The sequence below is a fragment of the Microtus ochrogaster genome, chromosome 10 (assembly GCF_000317375.1).
Source record: "Microtus ochrogaster isolate Prairie Vole_2 chromosome 10, MicOch1.0, whole genome shotgun sequence".
In the NCBI taxonomy this organism is placed as follows: domain Eukaryota; kingdom Metazoa; phylum Chordata; class Mammalia; order Rodentia; family Cricetidae; genus Microtus; species Microtus ochrogaster.
In genome coordinates, this window is record NC_022016.1 from 58,567,699 (window position 1) to 58,587,418 (window position 19,720).

The window sequence follows — 19,720 nt, forward strand, 5'->3', positions numbered from 1 at the left end:
GCTCTTTTTTTTTTTTTTAATATTTATTTATTTATACAATATTCTGTCTGTGTGTATGTCTGCAGGCCAGAAGAGGGCACCAGACCTCATTACAGATGGATGTGAGCCACCATGTGGTTGCTGGGAATTGAACTCAGGACCTTTGGAAGAGCAAGCAGTGCTCTTAACCACTGAGCCATCTCTCCAGCCCTGGAAGTAGCTCTTGTAGATTACGCTGGCCTCGAACTCACAGAGATCCACCTGCCTCTGCCTCCCAAGTGCTGGGATTAAAGGTGTGCACCACCACCGTCCAGCCCAAAAATTAACTTTATAAAAACCAAACACTAATGCATCTAACATGCTTCTGGCAGGGCTCACCTGTGTTTCATTGTGCAAGTTCACTGCAGCTTTGGTTCTAAGCACACACGTGCACTTTGCGCCATGCATGCCATCACATGGCACAGTATCACCAGATGCCACCTGAAACATCTCGGCTCATTCAAGACTATCATTCACTATGGGACTCAGAATCTCACGTAATAGTTTAATTCTGGAAACAAAGACTTTCAATATTTCCCTGTCCTCAACCCTCAGTGTGTGGATATCAAATCAGTGTATCTTTGGATTGTATCGTATTAGAATGATTGATTTAAAGAACTGCTGTCTGAGTTGCTGACTTGACTTTCACAGGAAAGAAGAAATTGTTGGATGAATTCTGGCTTAGGATTAGGCCAAAATTTTCAACAATTTTTGAAATGGCCCTAAGCATACGTCTGCCATTTGGTAATGTATATTTATGCAATGTGTCTTTCTCAGCATTGATGGTTGTAAAAATATCAAAATACTGATTAACTCTGAGAAATGCTGAAGGTGGCTGAAGGTGTTCTTTGCCCTGCAGTATCACACACCCAGCCAACATTTAATTTTCTGTGTAAGAGAAGCAAGTGCAGCCATCTCATTAGTAAGCAGGTTTGCGTTCATCTTTATTAAATGAAAATTTATATGTGTATCAAGGAATTGTTTCAAAATAAATGCATTGTTTATTATCAGTAAGTGTTTGATCTGGACATGTTTTACGTACTCAGAATTATGTAAAAATTTCTTGTATGAAAAGGGGTTAAAAGTGGAAAAGTTAGCCAGGTGTTGGTGGCACACGCCTTTAATCTCAGCACTTGGGAGGCAGAGGGAGGTGGATCTCTGTGAGTTCGAGGCCAGCCTGGTCTAGAGTTCCAGGACGGCCAGGGCTACACAGAGAAACCCTGTATTGACAAACAACAGTGGAAAAGTTAGAGACATCCTGGCAGGAGTATGTTGAGATAGACGGGTGAGGCTGAGGCTCCCCTCCAGGCTGGCAGACCCAAAGGCAGGTCCCTAGATTTCTGTTTTCTTTTTTGAGACAGGAATTTTCTGTGAAGCTCTGGTTGTCCTGGAATTTACTTTGAGCTAGCCTGACCTCAAGCTCAGAGATCTGCCTGCTCTGCCTCCCGAGTGCTGGGGTCAAAGGCTGCGCCACCACCGCCCTACACTTTTCTCCCTTTTTAAACTTGAGAAAAAAAATGAAAACACACTTTCATAATCTCCTCTCCTCCCTTTAAAATCAGAATCCATTTCTTCCTTTTTTGGTTTTTCAAAATGGTTTTTTTTTCTGTGTAACAGCTCTGATTGTCCTGGAACTAGCTCTGTAGACTAGGCTGGCCTCGAACTCACAGAGATTCACCTGCCTCTGCCTTCCAAGTGCTGGAATTAAAGGTGTGTGTTGCCACTGCCTGTTTTTATTTTTATTTTTTCCCTGCTTGGCCTGTAAATTCTCTCTGTAGATCAGAATGGCCTCATGCTCACAGAGCTCCATCTGCCTCTGTGTCAGGGTTGAGATTAAAGATGCGTGTCACCACACCTGGCAAAATCAGGATTTCTAGAGAGGCAAAGTGGGGCATCTTCCCAGCAGTCACCAATGTCAGCCTTCCTCTTACCTAGGGCCAAGGTCATCAGGGTCAGGCCTGTACTGTTGGAGGACCCTGCCCGGCTGGTGGCCATGAGATAGACGTGGTACAAACGGGCAGGTTCCAGGTGGTCCAGGACATAGCCATGGAAGGAGATATTTAGGACAATGGCTGTGGGTGGAGCATATGGTCAGTTTGGGGTGCTAAAACATCTCTGTGTCTGTTGAGGAACACCCCTTCCAGGCCTCCCAGGTTTGTGGGGAGCTGAGGATAGACTCACCAAATGACTGGTTCTTATCGTTGGTCCAGAAGATGGTGTAGTGGGTGAGGGGTATCATCCCGAGCCAAGGGGTCTCAGGTACCCACTCCACCTGGGCCCAGGTCCTGCCCACGTGCCTCAGATGTAGCTCTGGAGCATGGGGAAGGACTGTGGAGAGAGAGGGGGAGGGAGAAGGGTTCATGTGATTAGAGCAAGCCAACCTGACCAGGCTCTGGTGAGTTTTTGGACCCAGAACTTGGGACAGAACCTGGGACGTAGATGACTGAGAAAAGAGAGTTCACAGAGATGAGTATGGCTGTGCATGTCTATAATCCTAACACTCTGGAGACTGAGGCAGGAGGATTGCTGTGCGTTCGAGGCCAGCCTGGGCTATGATGTAAGACCCTGTTTTAAAACAAATATAAAAGGAGCCAACAAAATGGCTCAGCTGGTAAAGTTCTTGGTCTGCAAGACTGGAGACCTGAGTTCAACCCCTGGACCCTACAAGCTCTACTTCGCTTTTCCGCTGCTGTGATCTATACATGACCAAAAGTGGCTTGGGGAGGAAAGCTTATTTCAAGCTTACACTTTCAGTTGTAATTCACTGTTGAGGGAAGTCAGAGCACAAAGCCAAGGAGGAGCTGAAGCAGAAACCACAGAGGAAGGTTATTTACTGGCTCACTCTCTGACTTGCTCATCTAGCTTTCTTTTTTTTTTTTTTTTTTTTGAGACAGGGTTTCTCTGTGGCTTTGGAGCCTGTCCTGGAACTAGCTCTGTAGACCAGGCTGGTCTCAAACTCACAGAGATCCGCCTGCCTCTGCCTCCCGAGTGCTGGGATTAGAGGCGTGCGCCACCATCGCCCGGCTCATCTAGCTTTCTTATACAGTTCATCCCCACCACCTAACTAGGGATGGTGCTTCCCATAGTGGGCTAGGTCCTACCATATCAACCATCCATTAAGATGATTTCTCATAGATGTAATCACAGACCAATATAATGTGGGCAATTGCTCAGCTGAGGGACCCTAGACCCAGGTGATGAGGAAAGCCATCTAACACAGCACACGGAGGTGGAAGGAGGGACTGACTGTACAAAGCTGCCCTCTGACCTCCACAGACGCTTCGACATGTGTGCATCCGTTCGTGCACCTCATGCACACATGATGATAAATGAATTAAGATAACAGCAAAAAACAATAAGTCAAACTCCAAACCTCTGAAACAAAAGCAAATGTGTGTGTGTGAGAGAGACAGAGACTCTAGAGAGATCCCTTCCAAGAGGAAACTGTATCTTGTTGAGATGGGGGTCTCACCACATAGCTCAGACTAGCCCCCAAATCATAATCATACTTCAGCAGAGTCGCTAGGGTCAGAGGCATACACCACTTTGTCCGGAGTCCCCTCCGCCCAGGATTTCATCTGGTTTCCCTTGCCCTTTATGACTCGCAGAGGCAGAGCCTAGGTTTGAATCCAGTTCTGTCTCAAATCTTGGCTCTCCAATTTCTGCCACATCTGTTTTTTCCTGACTTGGTATCTGATTTCTGCCACTCTGAATTGTGTCGGGGACTCCATTCAAGTCTATCAGCTGGGACACTGGATTTCTGTTGGGCCATGGGCTGATGCCTTGAGACTCTGCCTCCTCCCTGATTCTCTCAAATGCATGGCTTCCTGTCTTCTACCCCATTTCCTGAATTCTGCCCAGCTTTGGGGGACCCAGTATAAAGCAGGATGGAGAGCACCCCTCTCAAGGGCCGGAAGTAAAAGGGTACCATTTTCTTACACTTCTTGTTGCCAGGGCCCAACCAGGGAGAGAGGAGGGGATTCTGACGGCAGACAAACCTTTTTCTCCAGAGTAGGTGTAGACTTGGGCAGAGGGTCCTACGATGCCTGGGTACAGAGGGGCCACCAAGATTTCATAGAGCACAAAGGGACTTATGTTTTCTGCAGAGAGAAGAGGGGATGAAGCTAAGGTCGAGGCCAACCTCTGCCACCCAGCCTCAGAATCTGCTTTCTGCATGGCCTGATTTTGACCACGGGGTTAAGGGTAGAAATCTCTTTTAGTTCATTTGATGGATGTCATGAGGGGAAAGTGGGACAGAGAACTAGAATAGGAGCAGAGAGTGTGGGCTAGACAAAGGATCTGGCTAGAGGGTAGGAAGAACTTTCCCAAGGTAAGGGTTCAGAAAGGTCTGGGGAAGTTGCCTCTGTAGAGAGGCTCCAATTACCCTTACTACCTCGAGACAAGCACCACCCACTCTGTTCCCTTTTCTTGTCCCTCAACCCAATCCCCCTCCCAGGCCCATCTCACCCTGTATCAGAATTCCAGTGATGTTCCCATTGGGCTCAATCCTCCAGGACTTATTGAGGGACTTCTGGCCCCACTCAATCAGATAGCCCTGAGGCAGAATGCTGGGTGCCTCCCAGTCTACCCAGATGCTATCTGGGTCTTGGGCCATGGCGTGGAGTTTAGTCACAGCCGGACCTGGAGAGGGAGTGGGAAATAGGTGAAAAGATGGAAAGCTTGCAGGCCTCAGTGCTGGACATGGATTCAAATCCTGCCTCTGCTGCTGACAGACCTGCCATCCAGGGTGTAGCAAGACCTGAGCCTCAATCTCATCTGCCAAGTGGAAGTGGTAACAAGGATGTCCTCACTTTGTAGACTTGGTGTGAGTTAAAGGAGGGCACAAGCTTGTACAGAACCTGCTCCGTGGCTACTTCCTGGCCCCACTCAGCTTGATGTCTGTGACTCATGGGTTCTCTAACAATCACGGCAGGGAGGCACGATGGTGTCTCCCTTTTATCAGTGAGTGAAAGTGGGGGATACAGAGAGGCAGAGAGGCTTATTAAGGATCACACAGCTCAGGGCTAGGGAGATCATTTAATTGATAAAGTGGTTTTTTTTTTTTTTTTTTTTTTTGGTTTTTCGAGACAGGGTTTCTCTGTGGCTTTGGAGCCTGTCCTGGCACTAGCTCTGTAAACCCAGGCTGGTCTTGAACTCACAGAGATCCACCTGCCTCTGCCTCCCGAGTGCTGGGATTAAAGGCGTGCGCCACCATCGCCCGGCTTGATAAAGTGTTTGTAAGGCAAGGACAAAAACCGGAATTGGATTCCCAGAATCTATGTGGAAACAACAAACAAAACAGGCATATGACATTTATAAACCCAGCACCGGGAAGACAGAGACAGGTGGATCTCTGGGGCTAACCAACCACCACAGAGTAGCTTCTAATCAGTGAATTTCAGACCAGTGGGCTATTCTGTCTCCAAAACCGTGGCCAGCCCCTGAAGAATGATATCTGCAGTTGTCTGCCAGTGGCTATATGCATATGTACACGTACAACTTATAAGTGGGAATCATAGCTCTCTGTGTGTGTATGTGTGTAGGTATGTGTGCATATTCTCTCAGATTAACCTGGTTCTGGCCAACAATGCTAATTTAAATGTTGGCTCAAAGTTGGCTGCCCCCTGCCCCCAACAGGCCATGTTAGTGCATTCGCTTGCAGGTTCTGGAGGGAGGCCAGGGAGGGAGGTCACCTGTCCAGGCCAGGTCACTCTGTTAGCAAGTTGGTGGGACTAGATGGGTAGGGGCCTAGGCAGGCCAGCCTTCAAATTCCCATGATGCTCTCTGCTGTTTAGCTGCCAGGCCACCTCTACCTTTGTTCTTTAAGAAAACCACTGGTGTAGGTGTAGAGGTCCCTCCTGTGTTGTAGGCCACAAGGCTCACGTTCTGGGCCTCCAAGGGCAGGTAGAAGATACAGCTGAGCTCTGTGGTGTTGCAGAGGTGCCTCTCCGGCTCTTGCTGATCCGAGGGACTCCAAGAGAGCAGGTACCCCTGGATCTGTCCGCTGTCTTCCTGCAGGGGTGTTGGCTGTGACAGGTGACGAAGAATACAGTGAAGGAACTGTGTAGCTAAACCTGGGGTGTATGGGCCAGCCATAGGAACCGGGCTCTGAGGCCCTTCTCCCCATCCCTCCATCCCCCTGTGGCAAGATCTAGGAGGGAAAGAAGGAAGAAGCCAGTGAGTACGCGTAGCAGGTGCTTAACTATTCTCTGGCTGGACCCTTTGGGGCACAGGTGACCCCAGAGCCCCGTGTTGCAGTCTCTCCCCAAGGTCACTACCCACCTTCCGATGCATGATGCATCTGTGAAACGCATGCAAACTGTCTCCCAGCCTTTCAGGCACCCTGCACTCTTGAGCCCTACCTTGGGGGCTCTGTTGGGGGTGGGAGGGGAGTCTCAGAGAGTCACCTTCCAGAACAGTTGCACACTCTCTATCCCGGGACCCAGTTGCTTCTTCTGCCACCATGTGTGTAGTCTGATGGTGGGGGCTGTGGACGGGAGGAGATGAGAGGGTTTTGTTGGAAAGGACCCTGGGGACCGGACTAGGCTCTGATGGCCACTCCTGGCTTCTCACCTTTAATGGTGGGCCTTAGCTGCAGGGCAGGGCTCCAGCTGCTCCAGAGTCCAGGCAGAAGGGAGCGGATGCACCGAATCTGCAGGGTGTATACTGGAGCCCGGTGAAGCCCACAGAGCTTGAACTGGTCCTCGCTGGAAGGCAGGTGGGATTCCTGGTGTGTGGGAGGTGACGCTAACTCAATTCAACTTGCCCCCTCTCAGTGCCCCACCTCCGTCTCAAGGTCGTCTTCTGTCTCACCAGTGTCCAGTTGGCTCCTCTGAGCTGTGGCTGGTAGCGGAGTTCACACTCCTGCTGCATGAATCTACCGGGCTCCCATGGCTTCCAGCTCAGCCACAGACAGCCTGGCTGGCGTGGGACTAGATCATGGCTAACATCCAGGGCCTGCAGCACGGGAGGCTCCAATTTCACTGCAAGGAGTTAGGTTGTCAAACTTTTCCGTGCCTCCTGGGGAGGGCTCTATCTTAATGCCCCCTTTCCTTCCTGGATCTTTTTCAGTATCTTTTCCTCTCTGGCTCCATAGCTCCAGCTGTGTTTGGGTCTGGGGATCTAGGTGAAGGCCTGCCTCAGGGACTTTGAACTGGTTGCTACATCTGCTTCTAGCATTTTCTTTCACTTCCTCCAAGGATCTACTTAGTTGTCAACTTCTAAAGTCATCGGACATTGTAATATTCCCAGGATGGGATGTCTGAAGTTTTGCTCACTGCTGTATCTTTAGGACGGCCACCGCCTAGTAGGGGTGTGTGTGGGTGCAGAGTGGGGGGGTTAGGGCAGGTAATCACTGAGAAATCAGTTGAAGGCTGGGGTGATGGATTGTTGAAGCAAAGTGCTACTTACACAAGCCTGACAACCCAAGTTCTAGTTTAGTCCCAAAACTCATGTCAAAAAGCCCAGTGCAACCGGGCAATGGTGGAGCACACCTTTGTTTAATCCCAGCACTCGGGAGGCAGAGGCAGGCGGATCTCTGTGAATTTGAGGCCAGCCTGGTCTACAAGAGCTAGTTCCAGGATAGGTTCCAAAGCTACAGAGAAACCCTGTCTTGAAAATAAAAAACAAAAGGAAAAAAAAAAAGCCCAGCGCAATGGCGCACATCTGTAATACAAGCACCATTGTGGCAAACTGGGAGGGGAAGACAGGAGGATCACCCTGAGGCCCCTGGGCTTTATCGCCTGAAGTATAAGGACAGCAGCAGAGACAAGAGAGACCCTGCTTCAAGGTAGAAGGAAAGAAGGATTCCAGAAAGTTCCTCTGGCCTCCACATGTGCCCCATGATATGTAACCATGATATGATATGTGCCCCTATAAATAAGTAAGAAGAGCCGGGTGGCGGTGGCACATTTTAGGCCAGCCTGGTCTACAGGGTGAGTTCCAGGATGGCAAGGGCTACAGAGAGAAACCTTGTTTGGAAAAAACAGTGGATAAATAAATAAAGATGAAAGTATGAACCTAGCCTCTGCTCCCCATTTCTCTCTTCTCTGCTTTTTCCAAGTCTCCCCAAATCTCCCTGTCTGTGCCTAGTTTTGCGTTTCCTCCCAGGGCCCCTCTGGGTCTCCCAGTCTGGGGCTCTCTCCCCCTTCTCATACCCAGTATCGCTCACCAACATCCATGGGGTCAAGGCACAGCTTTGGGGACTCGCTGATCCCTAGCGTGTTCTCTGCTTGCACCCAGATGACCATATTCTGGTAGAGAGACAGGTGTTTGCGGGCGATGGAGCAGGTGTTCTGCCTGTCCTCGGGCACACAGTCCAAGATGGAGTCCTCCTGGTACTGACAGTCGGCACGGCTCCTGCCAAGAGGCCGGGCTTAGGTGTCAAGCAGAGGAAGAAGGCAAGGCCCCCTCTTGTCTTTGCCTCTGACTCCCCATCCCCACAGTGACTTGTGCCCCAACCCAGGACCTGGAGGAAGGGACAGGCATGGAAACCCTATGTACCTGAAGCTCTTTAGGGTAAAGTTGGTGGGCAGGTGGGTCTCAGGACCTGGTTCCCACTGGCAGACCAGTCTGTTGGTGGTGAGGTACATGAGGCAGGACAAGTTGGAAGGGCTGGCAGGTGGATCTAGATAGGGTGGGAAGAATGTTAGGAGCCTTCGTGGGCGGGGTGTACACCTGTGGCCTTACTTCCTTGGGCTGTTTCTTCTGCAGTGTGGGCCTGTAAGGGCAGCTACGTTACTGTCAGGTACAGGGGCAAGCATCCCAGACCCTCAGCAGCCTGGTGGCGTCTTTGTCAGAGACAGCCTGGGTTTCATTCTGGTTTGGTCAATCATTAGCCATTTGATTCTCACGTGTCTGAACTGCTCCTGTGCCTCAGTTTCCTCATCTGTAAGGAGGGGTGATGATAATCAACTTCTTTCCTGGGTTTCTTTAAGGGCTGTGGGCGATAGATTGAGAATGCCCCCTTTCTCAGATGCTCATGTTTGAATACTTAGTTCCCCGGTTGGTGGACTGGTTTTGGGAGGCTTGCTGGAGAAGGTGTGTCACGGAGGGTGGGCTTTGAGGTCTCAAAAGCTTTGTCCCATTTCCAGGCAGTCTTCTCTGTCTCCTACTTGCTCTTCAAGATAGAAACTCTCAGCTATTTCTGCCTCTACACTTTGCTTCCCTGTCACGGACTCTAACCCTCTGGAACCATGAGCCCAACTCAATGCTTTCTCTTCTGAGTGTCTTTGGTCACCGTGTTTTGTCACAGCATTCAAAAGTAATTTATATGAGGGCTAGGTGACTTCCTGGGTATAGGGTGCTCACAACTGTGCTCAGGCAGGTGGGGGGCTACGGTGATCACTGCTCTCTTTTCTTTTGGAGACAGGCCTCAGGATACAATACAGGCTAGCTTCTAATTTGGCATCCTCCTGTCTCAGCTTCCAAGAAGTGTGCCTCCATACCTGGCTCTGTTATTGATTGGTGGAGTGCTAGGATCGGAACCCAGGGCCTTGTTCTTTTTAAGTATGTAGTCTACTATGGGGCTGCATCCCCAGCCCTAGCACTAATTTTTTTTTGTGGGGGTGGAATAGACAGGGTCTCACTATGTAGCCCCAGCAGCCCTGGAACTCCCTATGTAGATCAAGTTGTCCTCAAAATCACAGAAATCCTGGGAAGCAGAGGCAGAAGAATCTCTGTGAGTTCGAGGCCATCCTGGTCTACAGAGTGAGTTCCAGGATAGCCAGGGCTACACAGAGAAACCTTGTCTTGCCAGGCAGTGGTGGCGCATGCCTTTAATCCCAGCATTCAGGAGGCAGAGGCTGGTGGATCTCTGTGAGTTTGAAGCCAGCCTGGCCTACAAGAGTTATTCCAGGACAGGCTCCAAAAGCTACAGAGAAACCCTGTCTCGAAAAACAAAACAAAACAAAACAAAACAAAACAAAACAAAACAAAAACAAACAAAAAAAAAAAGAAAAAAGAAACCCTGTCTTGAAGGGAAAAAAATCCACAGAGAGTCACCTCCCTCTGCTGGGATTAAAGATGTGCCAGCTTGCCTTGGTTTTTATTTATTCCTTATACCTTAGCTTGACATAAACACCATTCTGCTCAATTTGGAAAGAAAACTGGGTCTGCACTTAGGAGGAGATGGAAGTGAACCCCTCTTAGGACCAAGGACCTGAGCTTGCTAAACAGCCATGCAGACAAGTATTTCTGCAAGGAACCCTTGGGAGTATGGCCTTCAGGAAGTCACTTGTTCTCACTAAATGTCAGTTTCCTCATCTGGAGAATGGGCTTAAATAATAACACCTGATAGGATGAACAATATCCTCCATCATGCTCACAAAGGGCTACTTGAATGAGGTCATTGTTCTCCCTGGTTCTTTCTGGCAGAAGGGCTGGAGGCAGATGGGTGGATGGTAAGAGGGACTTACAGCCTGCCTGAAGTTCAGCTTGATCCAGGACCTGGAAGCTGTTGCCCCATGGCACTAGGCAGAAGACAAAGGTCTTGGTGTGGTTCACATGTGGCAGAGTGATGATGGATTCCTGGGTCCCATCAGGCAGTCTCCGCTGTCTGTCTCCAGGCTGGTTTGGTCCATCTTCAAGTCTCCATAGGATCTGTGGCTCTTGGTCCAGTTTGCTGCAGTTTGGGCTGATGGTGCAGGAGGCCATGACAGGGTCCCCAAGATGGACAATGGGGACTGAGAGCCTGATGTGCCCGCAGCTCTCCGGACCTAGAGGGTGGGTCCTGCATGACTCCTTTGCCAGGCCAACATGGGCCATGTCAAGACCTTTGGACTCCTAGCCTCAGAGACCCCCTCTATCTTCTCACCCTCCCATCTGGAGGACACCGGGACCAAATGTGAAGAAGTAAGTACAACGTACGATGCCTATAAGATGCGCTGTCGAGAGAGCGAGAGACAACCATGTGTCTGTACATGGTTATCAATGGCCTCTGCAGAGAAAAGCAGCTCCTGATTTCAGTTGGCCAACGTCCATCGGTGTGAACCTTCTTTACAGAGCGAGCATTTCTCCTGAGGTGTGAACACTCCCAGAAGCATGAACACTTCCTGTGGTGTGAATACTCCCCGGGGCTATGAACACTTCCTATCACGTGAGTGTGGCCCTTGGTGTGAATGCTTCCTGTGATGTGAACATGCCTTGTGGTATAAACCCTTCCTGGGGTGTGAACACCTTCCCCGGGATGCGCATGCTCCCCACTGTGTGAACATTTGTATCCCTGTGCCATCCCTGAATGCAGTTATGAATGTAGTCTCTATTTTTCTTCTCAGGCAGCTCCAATTCCTCACTAGGGAGGGACTGGATAGGTAGTGAAAGCCGCAATCAGAGTGATAAGAACCCCCAAGGCCACCGCAATCCTTGCCAAATTCAGATCTGATTGTAAGTGTCTTGATTGTGACACTTCAAAGGCGTGTGACTCCCTGCAAAGGCAGGCTGATGTGATGGGTGATGAGCTTAGACACAGGGGCTAGACGGCCTTGCTTATTATTAGCGACCCTCGTCTATGTAAGTGGGACTCCCCGCGTCTTCCGACTTTCATCTGTGAATGGCAATGAAAAGCAGTTCCTACTAGTTAGATCCCAGAGCTGCCCTGCCGAGTGCCTCAGTCATACCTGACATCCTATCTAAGTACCTTCCTGAAGCTGCTAAGATCCTGGCATGTAACAGCCCTGAGTTAGGGTGGGACAATAGGGCTAGCTTCTGACTTTATAGCTTTATATCTTAGTCAGCACTACCACTAATCTGCTAAACTCAGAGACCCCTCCATTCTGAAGGAATTTCCTCTGTTCTGTGGCCTGCTGTTGGATCTCCATCATATTCCAGCCTCCCGCGGCCAGGTGGCTGGAGTTATGAAGAGCCTAATTACTGGCAGTAAGTCTCAATGACGGTCTACAGTAAGTCAGTACCAGGCTTGTTTTCCTTCCTTATCTAGTACTACCTTTGTGTCTCTGGGAGAATCAGATGGTTTTCTTTTTTTTTTGTTTTTTTGTTTTGGTTTTTGTTTTGGGACAGGGTTTCATTGTGTACCCCTGGCTGGAACTCACTCTGTAGACCAAGGAGGCCTTGAACTTACAGAGATCCACCTGCCTCTGCCTCCTGAGTGCTGGGACTAAAGCGTGTGCCACCACCGCCCAGCTTAGAGGCTCAGGCGTCCTCACACAATTGTGCGTGCAGAACCTTTGCTCTTAGGTCAGAACACTCAGTTCCACCCTCTTCACACACCCCCTCGCCTCACTCTCCCTGGCTCAGCTCAGACACTGGTTCTATTTCTGAAGCGACTGTGGACCTTTGCACCCCTTCCTTGCTCCCCCTTCACGGTGCTCTTCTGGCCCTCTCTCAGCAGGTTAGCATGTGTGCATCTCTGTAAGCCCGACTGTACCCTGGAGTTCTTTCATCCCTTTGTAATTGGAATCGTGACTCCTCTGCTGCCCCTAAGTTCTGTGATGTAGAGAGACCCTGGGCTGTTTTGTTCATTGCTCCACTCCCAGGGCCTGGGACATAGCAGCCTGGGGACCTGTGCCTCCCTTTTAATCCTCCTCCGCAGTCCCCCACTTACTTTTAGGGAGTAGCAAGAAGATCAGGGCAACTCCGGTGAGGGCGCAGGCTCCCAGCCCCATCATTGTGACAATTTGGTGCTTACCTGGAGACAGTGAGAGATGCCTAAGAACAAGCTTTGCAGCAGAGCTGAGGCTAATCCTTGCTCTGCCACACTTTGGGCAGGTTATTTAACCTCTGAGCCTCAGTGTTTGAAACATGGAGGTAACATTGGCCTCTACTGCCTAGGACTTCGAGAGAAAGACCTGAGAGAATTCAAACCAAGGGCTTTCTTCCAGCTGGCATTAAGGGAATGGTGTGTGTGTGTGTGTGTGTGTGTGTGTGTGTGTATCACTAAGGTGAAACCTGCCTCCCAGAAACAACAGGGATCAGAGCCACTAGGAACACAAACTTTTCTTACCTCTTGCCCAGGACATCTCTTGTCTACTAATCTTGCTTAGTAACCATGCTGACTAGTTTTATGTCAACCTAATACAAGCTAGAGTCATTTGGGGAGAGGGGCCCTCAGTTAAGAAAATGCCCCCACCAGATTAGCCTGTGGGCAAGCCTGTGGTATATTTTCTTGATTGATACTCGACGTGGGAGAACTCAGATCTCTGTGGGCAGCGTCACCCCTGGACTGGTGGTCCTGGTGCCTTATAGGCAGGCTGAGCAAACTGTGGGGAGCAAGCCAGTAAGAGCACTCCTCCATGGCTTCTGCTCCAGTGCCCGCCTCAAGTCCTTGCCCTGACTTCTTACAGTGAAGGACTATTGCCTGGGATAAGCTGAAATAACCCCTTTTCTCTCCAAGTTGCTTTTGGCCAGGATGTTTTATCACAGCAATAGCAAACCTTAACTAAGAAAAGAACCTCACATCCGCACACCAGGTTGACTGTCTCTCACTACCACACGGACACACACGTACAGAGTGGGAAAGACTTAGCCCTCAGGGCTTAGGATGCTGGTTCCCGGCTCCACTCTTTGTGGTTGTACCTAGGCCTAGCCCATACGTGGTACCACCTTATCCTTCCCACAGACATATGTCAAGAGCAGGCAACGGAATGCAGGAAAGACCGGGCATCCTCCCTAGGTTGTCTGGAGCTGGCATGATTGGCATCAGTACATCAGCTACAGAAGCCCTGGGAGTGGTCCCAGGGGAGTAGGAGTGTGGGCCTGTTGGAGCCTCTGCCTACTGTATGCAAAGAGGGTGGGAACCCAGTTCTGACCCTGGCTCCCACACTTACCTGCCTGGTGAACATGGATGAGCTCCTTCACCTTTCTGAGCCTCAGTTTCTCCATTTGTGGAAAGACGACGAACGGTAACACTCATGTCTCAGTAGTGCTATAATGAGAGAGTGAGACAGTTGAGATTAACACCATTGGCACTGTGCTTGGGGCTCTCTTGCAGCCAATGAAACCAGCACAGCCTCCTGGAACAGCCACCTTGCTGTGTTGCCTGGGTCGGCTTCTAGCGCCGAGGTTCTCAGGCCACTCCCGTCACTCTTGGCGTCTCTGCTGGACTCTGCAGCCGCTCTCACTGTGCCAACTGACACAGCTGATGCCATAAGCCACAGCTGCTACAGCAGCCCCTCTTCTTGCTGTCAGAGCTTCTTTGCTCGTCATTGCCAACCTTCCCCCTTGGTTCCCTTCTCCCGTCCTGCTCTTTAGAAATTCTGTCAGTGGGAAGAGAGGAAGGGGACGGATGGACATCAGGACTAGGTTAAGGGAGAAGGCTTCCCAGGTGTGATAGAGATAAAGATAGGGACGGATGAACGGATGGATTGATGGATAGATAGATGGGTTGGGGGCAAAAGACACACAGAGATAGACTGAGGCAGAGCCTGGCCCAGTGGCATGGGTCTGAGATTCCCAGCTACCTTGGAAGTGGAGGCAAGTGTATTGCAAGTTCAAGGCCAGCCTGGGCTACAAAAGAAATTCAAATCGAGTTTGAGCATCTTAGTGAGAACCTATTTCATAAAGCAGCTGGGAATGTGGCTCAGTTTGGTAGACCACTTGTCTAGTCCACACAAAGGCCTAAGTTTGATCCCCAGGACCACACCGAGAATCAGGCAGGGTGGTGCAGGCTGTAGTCACTCACAGCACTTGGAATGCGGGAGGGTCAGAAGTTCTAGGTTCTTATCTGCTTACACTAAGATAAGCCTCCTCTGCCTGAGAGCCACACACTTTAACAACAGCAACAAGACGAGGCCAGGGCGAGGCAGAGAAAGGTGGAGAGGCAGGGCCCAGTGGATCTAGAGAAGCAGAGAAGCCCAGCAGGCGAAGTCTTGTAGCAACTGTTTAAAGAGGCAACGGGAACAGGGAGAGGAGAGAGAGGCCCGGGGACTCTGAGACAGCCTTACTTGCGGAGAGGAGGCATGCCAAAGGGCTGAAAACAGGGAGTAGCCAAGAGGGAACCGAGGCAGATCTGGGGCCTCTAGAACATATCTGAGCAACAGAGATTCCAGGAGAGATAGGCTCACTCCCGAGTTCAGCTCCTGTTTCCAAAGAGATTCAGCTGTCTGACTTCCCCATGCTACACACAGAGACTCCCAGGTCCCACGGATCACCTGTTGTAGGCCCCCTGATGTGGCCCTGGCAATGCTAGGGAATGGTCTGGGGCCTCCAGGACTCCACCCTCCCCTACTTACACTGGGGCTAGGGCGATGTGCCCAGCCTCGGTGCTCGCTCTCTCTTCTCTTGCTCCTCTCTTCTTCGGACAAGTTCCTGAAACTTCTCTTTCTAGCTTCGTCGTTAATGACAGGCCAGGGGACCCAGGATTGCGACACCTTCCTGGCTTCCCTCCTGCCCTACCCTGGGCCCTCACCCTCGGGGGGACACAGGCAGCCCCTTCCTCTCAGGAAGGAGGTTGAGGGAAACTGGTGAGCCAGCGACCTTCCTGCCTCAGGGGTCTTAGAGGGCTGGGCGTTGTGGCACCCTGGCTTGAGGCCCCCTTCTCTCCGGATTTCCTGAGCTCTGCGCTTTGAGTCTGGGCAGGGCACCCGAGACAACACAGAGCCAAGGGAGAACTGGGGTCTTCGAGTGTTCATCCAAAAATGAAGCAGAACAAAAAGACGGGGAAGTGTGTGTGTGGAGCAGGGGCGGGGAGCCCCTCTGCACTGAGTCTGGCTGAAACTTCTGCCCCTGAAGAATCAATTTCAGCACAGGTAACGCTTACTTAAGGTTTTCCCTTGTCAGCCGAAAACTACAGATTTCTAGGACCTCATCAGAAAGCTCTCCACGACATTACTGTTTGTACCATTCTGGTGGCTCCTGGTTTTATCTTGTCAAGATACCTCAGAACCCACCTCACAATTTCAATTGTCAACAAAGAGAGGAGAAAGCCAGGCATGATAGTGCATGCCTTTAAAAAATTGCAGCCCTCAGGAGGCAGGTGGATCTGTGTGAGTTCGAGGCCAGTCTGGTCTGCAGAACTAGTTCCAGGACAACCAAGGCTATTATATAGAGAAAACTTGTCTCAAAAAACAACAACAAGGCCGGGCGATGGTGGCGCACGCCTTTAATCCCAGCACTCGGGAGGCAGAGGCAGGTGGATCTCTGTGAGTTCGAGACCAGCCTGGTCTACAAGAGCTAGTTCCAGGACAGGCTCCAAAGCCACAGAGAAACCCTGTCTCGAAAAACCAACAACAACAACAACAAGAACAACAACAACAACAAAACAAAAACAAAGAACCAACCCCCCAAAAACACCATAATAGTACATATTAGTAAATTAGTCAGGGTTTTCTAGAGCAGTGGTTCACAACCTTCCTAATGCTGTGACCCTTAATACAGTTTCTCATGTTGTGGTGACCCTCAACCATAAAATTATTTTTGTTGTTACTTCATTACTATAATCTTGCTACAGTTATGAATCAATGTAAATAACTGTGTTTTCCGATGGTCTTAGGTGACCCCTGTTGAGGGCCAGTGCTCCAGAGGATCAGAACTAAGAGACCAAACGCACACACACATATATGCATTTATTAAATTAGCCAATGCAAGTCAGTCGAAGTCAATGCAACAGCCATCTTATGGTTGAGCACCCACCTGGGAAATCCTCAGGACATGCCGGATGCCTCAGCAGTCCCAAGATGGTTCTGAAGACCCGGAGGGTGTCCGGTCCTCAGTCAATGCTGAACGCCCGGAAACACTGATTTTGACTTGAGTGAAGGAATCGTCGGGGTGGCAGCAACAAGGAAGATTAAGTGGCCGCGAGCCGGAAGGTCAGGGGCGCAAAGGCTGAACTATCTTCCTTCTTCCGCATAGATTTTTGATTTGGCTGCCACTTGAAGGCACCGCCCATATTTGGGGTGGGTCTTCCCATATCAATTAAGGCAGTCAAGGTAATTCCTCAGCTCAGGGATCCTGCTCAGGCAATTCTAAATCACAGCAAATTGACATTTAAAATTAAATATCATGGGACTGGTTATGAGCACTGGCTGCTCTTCCAAAGGACCCAGGTTCAATTCCCAGCTCCCATATGGCAGCTCACAGTTGTCTATAGTTCCAGTTCTATGGAATCTGACACCCTCATGCAAACATACATTCAGGGAGAACACTAATATACATACAATAAAAATAAATAAAACATTTAAAAATCAAACATCATGATCAATCCCTTGTCAAAGGAGAAAGGTGGGGGCACTTTCTCCCCTTCTCAAGTCTTCTGGGAACCCTTAAAAAATTGTCCCTTGTCCCTCATTCCCTCTGTTGATCCTTCTATCCCCACCCCTGCTGGAATTGAACCTCCATGCTGGAAAAAATTTTGTTCATTCTGTTCAAAACTGCAGCCCCAGATGATCGTGTTGGTACCTGCCTGTAATCCTAGCACTTGGGAGGCTGAAACAGGCGAATGACCATGAATTTGAGGTCAGCCTGAGCTGCGTAGAGAGTTCTAGTTCAGTCTGGATTATAAAGGGAGACCCTGTCTCAAAACTAACAAACAGGACCTGAGAGATGACTCAGTTAAGAGTACTCAGTACTTTTTCAGGGGACCCAGCTTCTGTTCCCAGCACCTACGTGGTAGCTCACAACTGTCTGTAACCCCAGTTCTATGGGAACTGTTGTCCCTTTCTGGCCTCCTAGGGCACCAAGCACTTGTCTGGTGTGCATACATATATACAGGTGAAATACTCATACACATAAACAAAATAATTCTAAAAAACTCCATACAAATAAAACAAATGAAAACCAAAAACCAAATTAGCTCCAGTGTCTACAGCTTGCTCATCACAAGGTAAGTTAGCAACTCATGCTTACTGAGTTATTGAAAGACTAAATGTTCTTCATCAAAGCTGTCCCGATTCCCACTGACTTGTCTATGTAATTTGGTCACTGTTTCCTTCTCCCCAGGGACTCTGAACTATCCTTCCCCCTCTGGGTGGGGTCTCTGCAAACACCATGGCCGGCAGAGTGTTGCCCCTCCAAATGAGGCAAGAAGGATGTTGGGTTCACCGTGACTGAGACTCAGTAGCTGGTGTTGGTTCAAATTTCAAGAGTCTACACTTATCTTAGGCATATTTAAGTATAAAAAGTTTCCTGGTAATAATTAATTCAATCCTGTGTGCACAATAAAACTTAAGGCAGGACTACTTCAAAATTTTTGTAAAGGCCATATGACATGGTCCATCAAGATGGGATCTATAGATTGACTACATGTGACCTCTTAAGGGTCTGGGGGAGGATCTGATGTGGTCTTAGAGATAGCACAGCACCAGGCTATAAACCGCCTCCATTCCCAGCCTTCTGGGCAGAAAACAGGTTATACAGCCCTGCGTGTTTAACATTCTTGGTTTCCCTGGGGCTTCTCTGTGAGCACAAGGACCTCATGCCTCTTACAACCCCCTTCCAGGGCTGCCCACACCCATTGATGTTTCTGATGGGGGAGGATCTGTGCCGAGCACCTGGGAGACCCTCGGCTGGGCATGGGAGGTGTTTCCAGCCCTGGCTTTAGCAGAACACTACCCTTTTTGTTTTTTTGTTTTTTTTGTTTTTGTTTTTGTTTTTTTGGTTTTTCGAGACAGGGTTTCTCTGTGGCTTTGGAGCCTGTCCTGGAACTAGCTCTGTAGACCAGGCTGGTCTCGAACTCACAGAGATCCGCCTGCCTCTGCCTCCCAAGTGCTAAGATTAAAGGCGTGCGCCACCATCGCCCGGCAGAACACTACCCTTTTGTCTCCCTCTGCTCCGACTCTGCAGTTTGACACCCCTTCCGCCTAACTGCAGAACCCTGACCTCCGAAATCCCTAGAGCAGTGGGTCTCAACCTTCTCGATGCTGCGACCCTTTAATTCAGTTCCTCATGCCGTGGGACCCCCAGCCATAAAATCATTCTTGTTGCTACTTCATAACTGTAATTTTGCTACTGTTATGAATTGTAATGTTTTTGCAAGGTAGAAGTTTGCCAAGGAGGTCTCGACCTACAGGTTGAGAACCACTGCATTAGGGCTTCTAGTAGGCAGCCCACCTCCCCTCCTGTCACATGGGACAAGTGTCCACTTGTCTCCGGCTCCAACCAGGCTTTATGGTTTGTGTTTTCCAGCCTGCACAGGCTCTGGGACACTTCTGTGCTTTCGTTCTGAGCCCCTGTCATCTCTCTGCCAGGTAAATCTCTTTCCTGATCTAGGCTCTGAGAGGCCTCAGGTGTCCTTCTCCTCGTCCATCTTGTCACCCCGTAGTGGACTCTTGCTTTCTTCATTAACCTTCAAAGTTTGTGGGGGGCAGAAACTATACCCTACCTTCTGCTCCCAGCTCAGCACAGCCCTTTTTCCTGTTGGGCTGCAGAATCCTGGGAACAAAGTTAACCCTCCAGCCTCTGCTCCCCCCCCTCACCTCCACCCTTGCCATAGGAGTAGTCGCTCTGCCCGAGGGAAGATTAAAGGAATTCTCAGAAACGCAGCGTTGGAGCCTGGCGTGGTAGTGTGTGCCTGTAATCTCAGTCCTGGTCCTCAAGTTCCGGGCTAGCCTGAGCAACATCCAGACCTTATCTCAAAAGTAAACAAACACAAAAAATGTCAATACCAATACTCACACCCACACCGCAAACAATGTAAGCCAACCAAACGAAATAAAACAAGAAAAATCTCGTACAACCAGTGCTCAGCGAGGTAGCCACTGCACAGTGGGCAGCCAGTGCACAGTGGGCAGTCAGTGCACAGTGGGCAGTCAGT

General features: G+C 49.8%; 1 protein-coding gene across 1 annotated transcript in view; it reads right to left on the reverse strand.

Annotated features, from left to right (window-relative positions):
- Window positions 1-13,831, reverse strand: part of Csf3r (colony stimulating factor 3 receptor) — a 15,338-nt gene extending 1,507 nt beyond the window's left edge. Inside the window, exons 1-13 of the mRNA XM_005353413.3 lie at window positions 13,800-13,831; window positions 12,578-12,661; window positions 10,434-10,733; window positions 8,521-8,644; window positions 8,189-8,376; window positions 6,832-7,001; window positions 6,592-6,745; window positions 6,426-6,505; window positions 5,832-6,045; window positions 4,486-4,659; window positions 4,017-4,118; window positions 2,200-2,346; window positions 1,874-2,090 (exon numbers count right to left, since the gene is read on the reverse strand). Coding sequence (XP_005353470.1) covers window positions 1,874-2,090; window positions 2,200-2,346; window positions 4,017-4,118; window positions 4,486-4,659; window positions 5,832-6,045; window positions 6,426-6,505; window positions 6,592-6,745; window positions 6,832-7,001; window positions 8,189-8,376; window positions 8,521-8,644; window positions 10,434-10,733; window positions 12,578-12,641 — 1,934 coding nt within the window. The 5' untranslated portion in view covers window positions 12,642-12,661; window positions 13,800-13,831. The remainder of the gene's footprint in view (window positions 1-1,873; window positions 2,091-2,199; window positions 2,347-4,016; window positions 4,119-4,485; window positions 4,660-5,831; window positions 6,046-6,425; window positions 6,506-6,591; window positions 6,746-6,831; window positions 7,002-8,188; window positions 8,377-8,520; window positions 8,645-10,433; window positions 10,734-12,577; window positions 12,662-13,799) is intronic.
- Between the last annotated feature and the right edge of the window lie 5,889 nt (window positions 13,832-19,720).